Below are 17158 nucleotides of genomic sequence, written 5' to 3' on the forward strand. Positions count from 1 at the left end.
ATTGGAATATATTTTTAAACAAGAATAATTGGTAAACTAAGGTTCAGTGTTAATCATAATACTTCACTCCTGTAAGCACAGCTGTTATCCATAATCTTCAATTTCTTTATTACTCTTCAATTTTCATTTACTCTAATATAATAGAATATTAGTATAATTGACCTAAAATAGATTACTTAAAATATTTTAAGTTCTACTTTTGGAATCCATTATATGATTTTTTGTTTTTGTTTTTGAATGGGGCAGAGGTACTTTATTTCATTACTTGGCCTAAAAAGTAAAATCAAAGGTCAAAGTTTTCCAGTGGAAACCAAGAGGAAATGTTATGAATATCCAAGGTATAATCAAAATTAAACACAACCTAGAGCCAATTCAGAAAGCTCAATAATCTTCAAAGTGGTTTTCATACATTAATTAATGCTGATGGCATCCCAAGGATGAAAGAAATTTAATTCTCATATTTTAGTTACGGGTAACCACAGGAAGAATCTGAATGGATCAAGATGTGCCATTTTAATAAGGCAGGTCAACAAATATTTCATGAAATATTAAGTATCTACCACATCAGCAATATATGAGGCACAAAGTATCCCACTGATGTGGCCTACTTTACAGCCTGTTTTTTTTGGTTTGTTTTAGACTTTATTTTATAGAGGAGTTTTAGATTCACAGCAAAACTGAGAGGGGTATGGGATTTCCCATATACTCTTCACCCCCACACATGCATAGCCTCTCCCGTTTATCAACATCCCCCACCATCTATCAGTTGTACACTTGTTACAATTGGTAGACCTACATTAACTCATCATTATTTTCCAGAGTCCATAGTTTACCTTAGGGTTCACTCATGGTGTACATTGGGTTTGGACAAATGTATTGTGACATGTATCTACCGTAATAGTATCGTACAGGATAGTTTCACTGCCCTAAAAATCTTCCTGTGCTTTACGTATTCATCCCTCCATCCACCCCCCCCCAACCCTTGGCAACCAATGATCTTTTTACTGTCCCTATTTTGCCTTTATTACATGATGTTTTGGGAAAGCAGGTTTGTCTTTAAAATTATTGTTTGCTTAGGTTTTATATTAAAATTAGTTTCTATTTCTATAAACTGACTACACAAGTTAACCAGATAGGCAAATGTGGTCTGGAAATTCATAAGTAGTTCATACGTGAATCACTCAAGGAGATATGTACTCATTAAGATTTCAGTGTTCAAAATATTCAGAGTTCAAGGATTATTGTTGAGGGTACGTTGTATACATTTTGAATGCTGGCTTGTGTTTTTGTGACTACTATGCAAATTGTTAAAAGGAACTGACTAGAAAATTTTTTATTAAATTTCACACAAAATAGCTATTAGAGGTGACAATATTAATAAGTTTTTCCAAGTTTTTTGTGAAGAGAATTGCCATCCCTGTTCCCTATTCCCACCAGTAATCAATAATTGTTTTCTCCTTACAAAGTCATGGCTGTGCAAAAATGCTGAAGAAATGGTAATGTAAGATAAGGCAATTCAGTAAGTTAAGTAAGTATGAACATGTTGCTGAAGCAGAGGAAAACATAATATTGTCAGCGAATAGAGACCTCCCCACAGAAGTTCCATAAACGCAGCTTTTAGGCATTAGAGGCAGAGGCAGAAGAAATATCCGAAAAGGAAAAGGGAAAGGGTGGCAAACCCAAACTTCCTGAATTTCAGAATTATTTTCCAGGCTGTCCTGGCACTTAGGAATAGGAAGTTTCCTCTTCCTTCATTTACCTAGCGAGCATCCTTGGTCTCTACCTACTGGATGTAGTAACAACTCCCCCCACCTACTCCTTCAGCTTGTAATAACCAAAAATGTCTCCAGACCCACTAGCTGCCAGTAGCACCCCTCAGATATAGCAACCAAAAATGTCTCCAGACATTGGCTACCTCCCCCGCACCCCCACTCAGTGGGGTAGGGAAATCACTCCCAGTTGAGAACCACCAGATCCACCGCCTTCTTTAGAGTGGTGGTTTATATGCTTATCTGCACATCACCTTTATTTGTGGAACAGAGAACCTGACCTGTATTTAAATGTGTTTCACACCTCCTACTGAAGTATGTTCCAGGTTCGAAGTAACTGATTTACAATGAGCTTTTCCAACAGCTCATTTATAAATGAGGAAATAATGTATTTGTCTGTATTCTTACTCAAGATGTAGTTTGTGCTAATGAGAAACTAAAAATGATATGCAGGAAAGGTGTAGTTGTGACCCGTCAAATGTGTTTTATAGGTGAAGTTGTGTATCTCCTTTTTGCATTGGTGCTGTGACTCTTTTTTTCCTTTCAACATATCACTTCATTCATGTTTGGTGTCACAATGATTATTGCATATGTATCTTTTCATTAAAAGGAATAATAAACTACTAAATATTGGCATAAAAAGAGGGCACATTTTGAATATTATTTATTTAGTATTTTAAAACCAGGTAAATCTGATAGCATGGTGAGCAAAAATCTGAGTCCCAATAAAATGGTTCTAAATCTCAAAAGCTTTGGTGAAGATGGCATTGGTCAGTTCCATTTTTATGAACGTTATCACCAGTCTTTTAAGGAGCCTTGTCTGTGTCAGAAACAAAATGGCCCTGGTCTGGACTCTTCCTCTAGTGAGCTCTGTGACTTGGGAAAATCACCTCTCTGGGTTTAGAGATTCCTCATCTGTCAAACCTAAGGGAACAGACCAGGTAGCATTCCAGGACTGTGCCAGCTCAAAATACTGTCAGATTTTTAAAAAATGTTCATGAACTGTGAAATTAAAACTTTTTTTAGTTCTAAAGCTGTTACAGAGTAGTGAAACTAAAGGAAGAAGATAAAGGTATAAATTTTTTTCAAAGATGACTCCAAATAAACTGATCTATTAAATTGAGCTGTGTGTTATATGGAAAGAATTGCTCATTCAGTGCTAAAAATTACTAGCTCTAAACTGTATGAAGTGGTTTTTGTGAGTAACCAGGTTTGCCCCTGACTACTCTGTGGGAAGAATATTTCAAAGTTAACAGAGCAAGATTGTGCCTTTGACAACTGAAAACCAAGCTGTCAGAATTATTTTTATTTTTTGCTTCCATTTTGTATAAAATGATTATGAAGACATCAAATAATGTGAAAGAAATCTCATGGTTGGTCATCTCTATAAAACCATTTAATTGGTTATGGCTAGTTTAGTCTGAGATTCTTTTAAACAGTAGAGATAGTTTTTCAAATAGCAATGTCATATTTATTATATAAATCCAGCTCACTCACTCAGTAAATGTAGTGTCCTACCTTTAACACTATATTTTACTGATAAAGTATACAGGTTTTTAGATGTCCTCTAACCAGTTTTGCAGCTGGGTGTGGAGAATAATAATATTCCATTCTAATTCCTAGAATAATTACTTCACCTTCTACAGCAGCAAACATATTTTCATCCTTCTCAGTTAATATGCACAGTTTCAAATGTCATATGTCATAAAAATAAATAGTTTCTTTTCAAATTTAGCTATAAGATTTGACAATAATCATTCAGAGCAGTGACCATATTAATAAAAAATATTTCTCTTCTTTCCTCAGCACTTTAATTTTTCTTCCCACGTTTTAATTGCTTTACTAAATTATAGACATAATATCTGATGCTTCTAACCATTTTGAGATTGATTATTAATGAAAGGGGCATAGAGAAAGGAGGACTAATCTGGAAGTTTGTCTCAAAAATGTTGTTATTGAGTTATGCCAGATATATTGTCAGATTTCTCTATTCTCTTATTTAGGTGATGATGGCCCCTTAAGGGTGATCATTAATTTTTGGCAATTAGTTTATTTCTTTTACATGCAGACTGAGACTTAAGAATTTAAATAGCAGTGTCTGAATCAAAACTCAGATTTATCTTCGAAGTATTAGGGCAAAGTCACAAAGCTTTCCTGGACTTCAGTGTCCTTTATATAAAATGGAGATAACGGTTCTTAAGAATACTGTGGAGAATGCCTATTAATGAGTGATATGTTTGTGCCAAATATTAAATATCATTTCTAAATAATAGGATTTGATCAAATTGTCATAGCATCTTTCTACTTGCATCAAGTAAAATTGCAATAATTGATCTGTAAAAATTAAAGAGTAGAACTCAGTCTTTCATATAACTCCATTTGCTATTAGGGTCAAAGGAAAACAATCTTTTGGGACAGAAAATTCAATGATAAAGTAAGGAGGAGGAGGAGGAAATAGGATAAATTTCCTAAATCATGCAAATTATTGTGCTCTAATAATTCAGCTGGAATTTAAACTCTACTTTTGAAATAGATACTGTTTCTTTCATAAACAAAAATGAGAGCCAATTTTTTTCTCTCTCTGAAGGGAACATACTTCACAGCTGCATTAACTTAAAACACTAAAATAACAGGGTGGCAGCACTCGGTAAGAAACCAGTGTGGCTTTTGGCTACATTTCTGTTGCTTCTAAGTCCTTTTCAAATATTGTAATTAACTATACTGTTTCTGCTGTTTATTCTGCTTATACTAATGTATCCATGCCATTCCTTGAACTGCTGGTTCTATCTACCCCCTTAGTAAGAAAGAATATGAGAAGAAAACAGTTTGCGTCTTACCGTGGTGATTGCTGTGTCTTGCATGAAGCTTTCTTTATATGTAAATTGTATTTCTCTCCTCATTCCAATCCATTATTTTCTCCTGTCTCTAGATGTAAGGTTCTTAACGATGTTGGAGATTTCATCAGATGAGGACAAACAGCTGGTGAACGTTCTCTGGCTCCTCAATCCCTTTTCCATATCTTACCAAAACCCCTTTCCATGATAAATACCTGGAAATATTTAGAAGCCCAAATACTCAACTAAAATTGTATTACATTGCTCGCTTTTCTGTGTTTTCACCACATTGTGTCAAGTCATTTGAGGAGATAGCCATATTATTGTGTGGAAATAGTTTCCTTTTCTAGAATTAAATTTGATTCTAATGTTACTACTATAAATTTCATTCTTCTATTAACAAGGACCAAAAGAGTTTTAACAATGTCCTTGCCTTTTTTTTTCTTTCCCCTGCCGCTCACTATTATAAAAGTTGACAGATGTGAATCCCAGGGCAGCTTAAGAGGGTATATCAAAATGGGGACCATAAAATGTATTTAATGTAGGAAACTTGGAACTGTTTTGAACATGTTAAATCACTACTCTTTGCAAATAGGAAGAAGAAGCCACCTATGACCAAACTCTTGAATTCCGTAGAGGAGGTGATGGCCAGCCAAGACGATCCACTCGGCCAACCCAGCAGTTCTACCAACCTCCCCGGGCTCGGACCTAATGTGAGAAGGTAAAGTTGACATTGTGAGGAGCTTTCCATGTAAAGAAAGATACTATCATGTTAAATATATAAGTCCAGTTATATATAACATATTATATTATATATAATAATATATATATTATATATAATAATATATAAATATTTTATATATATATAATATTTCATAATAACATATAGACCTACCTCATTTTATTGTGCTTCATTGTATTGCACTTCACAGATATTACATTTTTTACAAATTGGAAGTTTCTGGCAACCCAGCATCAAGCAATTCTATCAGTGCCATTTTTCTAACAACATTTGCTCACTTTTCTGTCTCTGTGTCACATTTTGGTAATCCTCACAATATTTCAAACTTCTTCATTATTATTATATTTGTTATGGTGATCTGTGGTCAGTGATCTTTGTTGTTACTATTGCAAAATGATTATGACTCACTGAAGGCTCAGATAATGGTTAACACTTTTTAGCAATAAAGTATTTTTAATTAAGGCATGTACATCGTTTTTTAGACATAAGGCTATTGCACACTCAATAGACAACAGTATAGTGTAAATATAACTTTTATATGCACTGGGAAACCAAAAACTTAGGGTGATTACTTTATTGCAATATTCACTTTATTGTGGTGGTCTGGAACTGAGCCCTCAATATCTCTGGGGTTTGCCTGTAATAGAAGAAAACTAATGTTTTAAAACTACTTTCAATTATAAAGTATTTAAGATAATACCATAGTTACAAACTACTTTTTCTCCAAACCTTTCCCCGCAAATGCTATCCCTAATCCCCTTTTCTCTCTATACCTACTCTTTTCTATTGGAGGTGATGACAATCAGTGAAATGACTATAGATTTGAAAGCAGGAAGAAGATGAAAGAAAACAAAGGACTAAATAATTATCAACCTGGGTAATTGAGTTTATTTTTTGTTTAGTTGATTTCAGTCCTTTTTAAGAAAGAGGAAGTGTTATATATATATCTTCAGGAATTGGATGAAGACAACATGACTGCTTATTGAGATGTAATTTTGGGGCCTTATGCTGTCGATCCAGAAACTTTCATCTTAGAGTTTCAGAAAGAGAGTTGGTATCTGAAAATCATCTTCAGTAGGAAGGAAGAGAAATATAACAAAGTCAGCAAATTATAGGACCAATCTAAGACATCTCATTTTGATGAACAAAGACCTTACTTCTTAATATGTTTTTAGAAAGAAATACTTTCGCCATCTTTGGTAACATTTCTGTCTTTTCCTTATGCCAGGGTTTTTGAATATTTTTTTTTTAATAATTAGAGTTTTCCCGTTACAGCTTTTGTTATACATCACATAAGACTATTTTAGACTTTATATCTTTTTTCTTAGTCTCTTCTTAGTAGCAAGACTACTGAGAATTTTTAAGAAATTGTTCCCAGTTCCTTATTTCCTTATTTCCTTATTCCTTATTTCAGCTGTTCATTCCGATAATGCTGTTATCCACATTGTATTTTTCCCGTACTAAGTGACTCTCAAACCAGCCAATACTGTTTAGCACTTGAAATGCAGCTAGCCTGAATTGAGATGTGCTATAAATAAAAAATGCATACCAGATTTCAGACTTAGTTTTAAAAAAAAACTCAATAATTTTTATTATTTATATATCAAAATGATAATATTTTTAATAGATTGGGTTAAATAAAAAGTTATTACAATAATTTCACCTGTTTATTTTTACTTTTTAATGTGGCTGCTAGAAAAGTAAGAATTATGTATGTCTCACATTATATTTCTGGACAGCACTGTTCCAGAGTCTTATATCTCCCGCAGCTTCCCCAAAGCTCTTTCATTGGTTAAAAATTAGTTCTGTCATCCTAAATGAAGAAATGTTTTCTTGTATTTTCTAGCCCTTTGCTCCTTATGTAATAGTGTGCCTGGAGCAGAAGCCTGATGCTATTTGACTTCTGATTTACCCGAGTAAGCCAGTATAGCACCTTTTTCCTCTTATCGTTGGTTTTTCTTTGCACTTAATACAAGGCTGTCAAGTAAACAAACGTGACCTATTGTCCACAGTATCACAGAAGAGCTATTTCTTGACTTTGGGCATTTTTCTGTAGCATGCAAGAATTGACCAAAGCAGAATCAAAGTATACGTAAGGACTTAGCAACTTTACATTGTGCACGGTTGAACATCCACTTTTAAAATAAGCTCAGTGTGCTTATAATTAAATCTTATTTAAGGTAAATGAAAACAGAATTCCCTGTTAGCTTCCCAGGGTCTTCTAAATTGTTTAAAACAGGTTTTAAAATGAGGCCAAAGGTTCTCAACCCTCTGATTGCTCTGGGACAGTGGATGCAGGACTCGGGCTCTTCAAGGGTGCCTTAGGGCTGTTGAAGGGAGGGCTAGAAGTAGAGAGAAGATGGTGGGAGTGAGTGAGAGTGTAGCCAATGGGTAGAACTCTCAGTCCTCTGGCCTCTTCTTTAGTGTCTTTCATATGTTTTATACATTAGGGTTCCATCAAAAATTTCCTTTGAAAAAGAGTACACTGCTTAAAAGTAAATTATAAACCATAGCCCTGGGGTAATTGTAGCTTATTCGTATCAAACTGTACAGTGCAAATTGTTCCTAATCAACTAAAACGTTACAATCTAAGTGGTTCTCTATGTTCCCTGAGCTAAAACTTCCATCTTTCCCAGATGCTTGCTTTGGATTATACTGTTGACATGGAAATCCTCACAGTAAGAAAATTAATTTTGGTGGGGGACAGTCCCATGATGGTATCACTAAAAAAACCTCACTGCAGAATTTACTCTAAAAATTAATTAGTAAGACACATGTGATCTTGGTTGAAAAAACTTATTTATTCATTTTTGTACTTAGTTCAAACATATGTTATGAAAAATTATGAAGTAGAATTAAATATACTATCTTTGAATAGGAGATTCAGCAATAATTATACTTTTTGCTTTTGTCACACAACTGAATATATTATTTTCTTTTTTTTTAAGTTGATATATTTATTACTTTTTTTTCTTAAGATACAATTTTAAATGAAAGGTTTTTAACATAGGCCCTTTATTTTTTTATTATTTTTTAATACATCTTTATTGGAGTGTAATTGCTTCACAATACTGTGTTAGTTTCTGTTGTACAACAAAGTGAATCTGCCACATGCATACATGTATCCCCATATCCCCTCCCTCTTGCGTCTCCCTCCCACCCTCCCTATCCCACCCACCCCTCTAGGTGGTCACAAAGCACGGAGCTGATCTCCCTGTGCTTCCCACTAGCTGTCTATTTTACATTTGGTAGTGTGTTTTCTTTTTATTTCCTCATTCCTGGTTTCCATTTAACTTAAACATTTAAAAAGAAGATATACACTGTATCCAGCCATTTGACTCCCAGCAAATATAAGCATGAATTCTAATATATGCTGACATTTTTGTAAGATTTTGTTATTTAAAATTATTCAAGATAGTGAGAAACACTTAAGACACTTTCTTTTATCACTTCTAAAAAACATAATTTCATAGTCATAATCTTTATGTTTTGGGTACTTTGCTGGGTGATGAATGACACATAGTAGCTGCTAAGTAAGTGTTTTTTAAATCAGTGTATTAAATCAAAGATTTAAAGTTGTTGATGTGTAATTTACATTCTTTGATTATCCTAAGAAGGTTTTTTACAAGCCTTCTATACCATCACCACCACCGCCCACCCCTACATACTCATATACTTCCCCAAAAGTGGAAAGGGAATTAGATTCTGCTTGAGCCTGGTACTAAGGACAACATCAATGCTTAGCAAAAGCGACAGATAGCTGGGAGTTAGGGCTCAGTGGAGGAAGAGGTCTCTGGGGGCAATGTGGGAAATAGGCCTAGGTCTGAGAAAGAGTTCTGGCAAGTCAGATTCACCCCCTGAGGGAACAGAGGGCCCAAAACCTCTAGTTCCTGGGCTCATCATTGTTACAGACAGCTTAGAGATAAGAGCATATATGGATAGAGAAAGTATACATAGTTATTTAATCAATGAAAATGACCAGAACTATGTGCATTTGGAGAGGTTTCTGACATGATTGGAGTCCTAGGAATTAGATACCAGTTATTGGTGGTGGCAGAAGAGTATGGCTTTAGACACGTTAAGAGTTTGACTTTGATGTGTTCGGTGCTATCATGAACTTCTGAATAAGAATTATATGATTAAAATTAAGCTTAAGAAATATTGCTGTTATGACATATATATACTGCTATGTATAAAATAGATAACTAATGAGAACCTACTGTATAGCACAGGGAACTCTACTCAGTGCCCTGTGGTGACCTAAATGGGAAGGAAATCCAGAAAAGAGGAGATAAATGTATACATATGGTTGATGCACTTTGCTGTACACTTGAAACTAACACAACATTGTAAATTAACAATACCTCAATTAAAAAAAAAAAGAAAGAAAGAAATATTGCTGTTGGATGTAGGATGGATTACAACACCAGGAGGGAAAGAATCTAAGAAGCTATTGCACTGGTCCAGTCAAAGAGTTACAGCCTCGTGTCCTGCTGTAAAAGGAGAGAAATGGCACACCTGTGTAGAAAGACCTTGTCACACACATCAGCAGGAAGCTCCCTGGTGCCATGGAGGTTAAGGCTAAGTATGCAAAGTGGTTTAATAAATGGTGACTCACTTTTAATTTCATTTCTAGTTTCTTATTTGTTTCATGAAAGAGTAGTCTTCACAGTTTTGCATATTAACCAGAAACCTTGAAACCAATAGCTAAGTATAGACTACTGTATAAATACCATGACTTTGTTTATTTTCTAAGGTCCAGGTTTTAGCACCATTTGTAGCTGGTAAAAGATGGATTTTTAAATGGCTTTTTTTTTTTTTTTTTTTTTTTTGACAATCTAGATCAGCATCTTTTTGCAAAATTTTTCAAATCAAGGTCAGGGAAGTGATTGCCATAAAGGTAGCTATTATTACAGGACCCCATGATGCCAGCAGGATAGGCATTGTGTGAGGATAATAGTACCCAAAGCTCTTTATTTTCTAATCAGGAGACTACTTACCTCAGAAGACTTCTGCTCTGTTTGAATGCAGCCATGGGAATGCTACCCATCCCTGCCCAACCAATCTTTCATCCATGAGACTGAAATAGGACTGGAGCAAACAAGGCTTCTCTCACCACCTCTCTCAGCCTTTTCTGTTGTCACCACCCAGAGTGTTTCTACTAGCGTGGTATCTGATAAAGGTGGGGAGCAGGCAGGGGGAGGCGGCAGACTCAAGTAAATTACTTGTGAGACTAAACCAGCTCAAAGGTGTTCAAAGGGGAAATGGAGGTGGGTAGAATGGGGGTAGACGTGCATTGGCAGACTGCATCTTTTTTAGGTCATCCTCTGTTAAACTCTACTCAGTTAATCCGAATTCCTGAAGTCCACATGCTAGCAATAGAGGGACTAACAGTGACAGAGATGTACTTTAAGAATTTCTAGAAGAAAAAATTATTTTAAAAGATTTTGCTTTTTGTTTACATACTGATTTATAGAAATTATGTTTATGAATTAACAGTGTCCAATTTGCTCTACTTGTGATCTATTGATACTTATACATACACTTCACATTTACAGGTAAGTTTCAGCAGTGTATCTTGCATATGGAAAAGTCAATTTGAGGGTTCAGTTTCACTTTCTTCCTCTCTTTTTAAATAGAGTCTTTGTGAAGAAAGGAGCTGTTGACTGAAACATCCTGGTCAAAACCTGTTGATAGACCTCCTACTTTCCCTTCAGAATAAGATGGAGCCATGGTGGATATTATTATTTGGAGAACTAAAAGACAGATTTTAGGGGAAAAAAATTCAACCCACATAAAGAATGGGGAAAAAATACAATAAATAAAGCAAATACCTTTTACAAGTGAAAGAATTTTTTCTTCTGCCATCAATAAAACGAGTGCACTATTAAATACATTGTTTTGCTCTATGTTTTATTTGCTGAATGTTATTTTTCTTGTTCATCTGGTACTAACCCCATACTAATTGCCTTCTGTAGAATGGCAATTACAGCATACTGATGCCTCCCTGTAATTACAGAATAAACTGACTTACACAGCTTGCCACATTTCTTACAAAACAACCTGAAGCCAAATAGCAGTTCTTAGTATGGTAACACTACTAAATATGACAGCAAAAAATATTCAGAACTTGTATATGTTGTTTTAGCACTCTATTAATGTAATTTGATCGAAAAACAGGCATTCCCTTCCTTATAAAATGTGCAGTGGATCTTTTAAGATGCATCTGGTTGCAAATAACAGAAAACACAGCTCAAACTGGCTTAAACACTAAAGTACTGACTGACTTCACTACCAGAAGCACAGTAGATTTCAGCTGGTTTAATTTAGTGACTCAGAGTTGTCATGAAAGATCCTGATTCTTTGCATCTCATTTCTGCTTTCTCTGGCATAAGCATTCTACAGCAGGCTGCCCCATGTGAGCCCAGGATGGCTACAGCTTCCTGAGCTATTAAATCCAAGGATGGGGTTGGGGTCCCTTCCAGAAGTGCACTTAGAAAAGAAAAGAAGCTTTCACACTCAGGCCACATTTACCTGTATTGTGCGACTTTTCAACCTATGAACCAGAAACTTCAGCAAGGGTCTGTGGGTTAGTTTAGGCCTGATCCAAGTGTCCCACCCTTACAAGTGGGGGCCATCTGCTTTCCTGGAAGCATATTCGATTTGAGGCAGAGGATATATATCCGAAAGTCAGGATACTTGCCGAAAGGAGAGGGAGAGGTGTTGGAAAAGCAACCAGAATGTCCATTACAGAGAACCAGTACGTCTAAACTACAAACTCTTAATTTAATAGGACAAAAATAATAGTCTCAGTCCTATGAAGTAAGAAGTGAGTACTTAAAAAGAAATAAGGAGAAAGAAAGAGGGATGGAGGAAGGAGGGAAGGAAGGAAGGGGAAAATAGAATTCTCTGGTCAAAATAATTGACAAAATTTAGCATTTTGCTTTGAAGGAGAAGGCCTTGACATTTTCTCAGGGCCTATTAACTCTAAGTTTTGTTTCTTGATTAGCCCATGGTCAATTGTTTCTACAGTATCTTAATAAGTGAAAGAGTACAGGTGAGAAAAACATGGCTAATGGTATGGGTTTTTTTGTTTGTTTCTTTTACCATTGCTGTGCATCATAATCAACAAGGAGTTGGGTGGCCTGGGCATTGGTTTTTTTAAAAAAGATCTCCAAGTAATTCTAATGCATATCCTGGGTTGAAAACTAGAGGAAGGCCCATGGTAGTTTTGATGACTTTGACAACTGATAAGTCAATAAGGGAAGAGGCAGAAGAACATAACTGAGGTCTGAGAGTAGCTTAAAGTACTGGTTCTCTGCACTTTCTTATTGATAGGTGGGGACAGTAGTATCTAGTACAATGTTAAGCCTAGAATAGACTAAGTGAATGGCACTAGTGTTGGCTAGTGGTTGTCATGATAACAATCCCTGAGAAGAGTTCTGTGTGGTAATGTGTGATATACATGATTTGACCTGATAATCAAGAAAAGTTTAGATTCTAAAGCAAGTGAGGCCAGCCTATCTGCCCTGCTGATTGCTGGGTGCTGCTGGGGCACTGAGGGTGGGAGTGCCATTTCTGACACAGCAAGATGTACTTGGCTAAGTATACCAAAAGCTAAGCTCCACCATGACTTTCTGTTATTAAGGCTAGCTGTAGGTCTGGATATGTGGGTGGAGTGTGTAATAATAAAACAATTGTTAACTATTTGCTGAGGTTTTCCTAAGTGTCAGCACAGTGGTAAGCATTTTTCATTCATTATCTTTGTAATCTTCACAACTCTAGGACACTCTTCCCTCTTTTCCCCTCTTATTCTTTATTTTTGTTTTGTTTTGGTTTGCATTATGGTTATATTCTGTCATGTTAATTAGCCCCTTAGGTTTGTTTCACAGTTTGTTATTGCCATGAAGTGTGACGTTTATTTTTGTTGTTTCTTCCTAGTTCTATAGCAGATCTATCTCTTTCCCTCTCATGGCCTCTTCCTCTCTCACCTTCACTCCTTCCTCTCCTTCCTTTCCTCTTTTCCTCTTATTTCAAACGTTACTTTTTCTTTGAATTTCCATATTTATATTTTTAGCTTAATTTCTTACTTTTTTCTCCTTTCAAAAAAAATGGTTTTAAATATAGTTCAAAAATTATTCAGTAAATATGTACTGAGTACTACTCCCTGTGTTTTAGGCACTATGCTGTGAACAAGACCAGCATGATCTCGAATCTCACCAAGCTCCAGATGTAGCTCATCTTAGCAATTTGTTTTAGTATCTACATATTATCCTTTTCAGATTCCTTTTATTTCTTTATTATAAACTTCATTTCTTAAATGTATTTCATTGACTTTTATTTTTGCTAAACTACTAAAAATTATCAATTTTTAGTTTTAATATTTTACCTTCTGCTTTGCTTTTCAAAATGGTTTTAATTTTAAAATATTTTTCACCTCTGGGCCATGGACATTTGTTTTCTGAAGAAAGTCCTCAAGATAGGGGGAAGCACCTGAGGTTGTCTCCAAACTTTTGCCACTTCTACAAAGTAGGCCTGACCTAAAGGATGGTTAGCACTGGTAACCATTTTTTCCCACCCTATACCACTTCCACTTATTAAGATACTGTAGAAACAACTGTGGCCTAATAAATGAAGAAAACTCAGAGTTAACAGGCTCCAAGAGAATTCCTAAGACATACTCCTTCAAAGCAAAGTACTAAATTTTGTCAATTAATTTGGCCAAAGGATTCCCCCTCCACACACTTTTCCTCGCTACTTCTTTCTCTCTTGCTTTCTCTTTCTTTCTTTTTTCTCTCTCCTCTTTCTTTCTCTCTCCTTTCTTTGTTTCTTTGTTTCTTTCTTTTCTTTCTTCCCTCCCTTCCTTCCTTCCTTCCTTCCTTCCTTCCTTCCTTCCTTCCTTCCTTCCTTTCTTTCTTTCTTTCTTTCTTTCTTTCTTTCTTTCTTTCTTTCTTTCTTTCTTTCCTTCTTTCTTTCTTTCTTTCTTTCTTTCCTCCCTTCCTCCTCCTCCCTTCCTCTCTTCCTTCCTTCATTCTTTCTTTCTTTTCACATAACTTCATAGGGCTAAGACTGAAGAGACTGTCTCTGTCACATTAAATAAACAGTTCGTAGTTTGCTGGACCTTCCAGGCTTAGGCCATGATGACAACAATACCACCACACACACACACTCCCAGCCTCATGTGATTCTCTCCTATTTTTATATAGTTACATCTCTCATGGGCCTTTCTTTGTGACTCTTAACTAACTCATCATGGCTAACCCACTACCTGCAAGGAGTAAACATGGAAGGAACAAAGAAGGAAAATACAACTGATAGTGGTAAGAGTGGTGCTTCCACTGTGACTGGGCCAGAGTGTCTGTCAGACTTGCCAGCCCTGACCCTTGACTGGGACATACAGGAAAACAAGATCTTGGCCCATGTGTGAGCAAGCTAGGGTGTCAGTGCATGGCTTAGAGAACATTCAGTAGGCCCTGTATGTAGTCCCATTTCAGGAACATAGATATTTTATGCTGTTTTTCAAAAGTAAAAAATGTGTGAGAATGTTTGTCACTCTTTTCTATCTTGCATTCCATCCTTCCAAAGCAACTGAAAAGATGGTATTACCATTTTCTAAGATGAGAAATACTGCAAGAAACCAGGTTTTGTGTTAGCGGGGCAGAAATCTTACTATTATCCAAGCTTTATCACCTAGATAACTAAATGGGTAATTTAATATGTGGAAGTCATATTTATGTTTTTTCAAAATATCAAAAAAAATTTTTTTTTATAAATTTATTTATTTATTTATTTTTGGCTGCATTTTGTCTTTGTTACTGCGCACAGGCTTCTCATTGTTGTGCCTTCTCTTGTTACAGAGCATGGGCTCTAGGCGCACAGGCTTCAGTAGTTGTGGCTTTCTGGCTTCAGTAGTTGTGGCTCACAGGCTCTAGAGCACAGGCTCAGTATTTGTGACACACAAGCTTAGTTGCTCCATGGCATGTGGGATCTTCCTGTACCAGGGATCAAACCCATGTCCCCTGCATTGGCAGGTGGATTCTTAACCACTGCACCACCAGGGAAGCCCATCAAAAATATTTTTTTTTAATTCTTGAGGTGAAATGCTGCAGAAAAAGATATTCAGTAAAACAGCATAATATGTTTGCATAAAGGAAAAGACAAGGCCACAGACATCAGAAATGATTTTATAGAAATAGTGAAGAGAACAGGGCTAGGGTTAAAATTGTTTTAACTACAGAAGGAAAATCTTGAATTTGGTGGATAGTTTACATACGATGGGAAGGAGAAAGTACAATCAAGAGGAGTAGGTATTCAGCCTGAGGAATAGATTCCACGTACGGCTGGGACAGGTCTTCTTCTGTGGGGTTCAGACATACTCATAAACCTGTGTTGTGCAGTGCCAGTGAATGCCTGGCAGACAACAGGTGGGTGGCAGCACAGGGCTAGCTCCAAGAGAGATCATGGACAAGCAGGAGGTCACACAGCACCCACAGGGTCCAACACTAGGAGAAATGTGGGCCTTAGGGTGCAGGCCAGGGTCACACACAAGAGCTCAATCCTCTAGGTTCCCCTTTTGCCAGGTTTGACAACCAATGTGGGGGGAGGGCCTAGCACATTACAGTAAGTCCCCTACATAGGAACCTTCAAGTTGCGAACTTTCAAAGATGTGAACATGCATTCGCATGTCCAATCACATAAGTCAGTTCACCTGTCTGGTGTACATTGTCATGTGCGTGCATCCTCTACAAGTGGTTGTGCTTTTGTGTGCTTCATTGTACAGCACTGTATACAGTAGTACAGTATGTTTATTTCAAGGCCAGGATGTCCAGAAGCAAGCGTAAAAGCAGCGGTATATAGCCAATTGTGTTAGTTGGGTACCTAGGCTAACTTTGTTGGACTTATGAACAAATTGGACTTATGAACACACTCTCAGAATGGAACTCGTTTGTATGTAGGGGACTTACTGTACTTAAAATAACGTCACCGATACAAAGTTCAAGGTAATGGTCATAAAGATGCTCAAAGAACAAGGGATAAGAATGGATATACACAGTGAAAAGTATAAAGAAGAACCAAAACAGAGCTGAAGATATAATAACAAATAAAAAATACACTACAAGAAATTAACAGTAGATTAGATAGTACAGAGGAATGGTTCAGTGAACTGGGAGACAGAGTAGTGGCAATCGCCCAAGCTGAATAGAAAAAAGAATTTTTAAAAATAAGGGAGGTTTAAGAGACTTCCAGGACAATATCAAGTGTACTAACATTCACATTGTAGGGGATGGAAAGATATAACCTGCTCATGGAATGGAGGTATTAATATTATTCAAATGACCATACTATCCAAGGCAATCTACATCTTCAGTGCAATCCCTATCAAAATACCAATGACATTCCTCACAGAACTAGAACAAATAATTCTAAAATTTGTATGAAAACAAAAAAGACCCCGATAGTCAAAACAATATTAAGAAACAAGAACAAAACTAGAGGTATCACACTCCCTGATTTCATACTGTACTGCAAAGCTACTCCAAAACAGTATCATACTGGCACATAATAGGCACATAGATCAATGGAACACAATAGAAAGCCCAGAAATTAAGCCACATTTATCTGTGACAAAAGAGGCAAGAATATACATTGGGTAAAAGACAGCCTCCTCAATGAACGGTGTTGGGAAAACTAGACAGCAATATGCAGAAGAATCAAACTGGACTACTTTCTCACACCATATAAAATATAAACTCAAAATGGATTAAATACTTAAATGTAAGACCTAAAACCATAAAACTTCTAGAAGAAAACAA

General features: G+C 36.1%; 1 protein-coding gene across 2 annotated transcripts in view; it reads left to right on the forward strand.

Moving 5' to 3' along the window:
* The window catches only part of TDRD3 (tudor domain containing 3), a 215050-nt gene extending 203834 nt beyond the window's left edge, over positions 1–11216 (forward strand). For both annotated transcript variants that reach the window (XM_068526575.1, XM_068526576.1), the window contains exons 13-14: positions 5199–5324; positions 10985–11216. In XM_068526575.1, the coding sequence (XP_068382676.1) occupies positions 5199–5315 (117 nt within the window). In that variant the 3' untranslated portion in view covers positions 5316–5324; positions 10985–11216. The remainder of the gene's footprint in view (positions 1–5198; positions 5325–10984) is intronic.
* Positions 11217–17158: the final 5942 nt, after the last annotated feature.

The sequence above is a fragment of the Eschrichtius robustus genome, chromosome 18 (assembly GCF_028021215.1).
Source record: "Eschrichtius robustus isolate mEscRob2 chromosome 18, mEscRob2.pri, whole genome shotgun sequence".
In the NCBI taxonomy this organism is placed as follows: Eukaryota; Metazoa; Chordata; class Mammalia; order Artiodactyla; family Eschrichtiidae; genus Eschrichtius; species Eschrichtius robustus.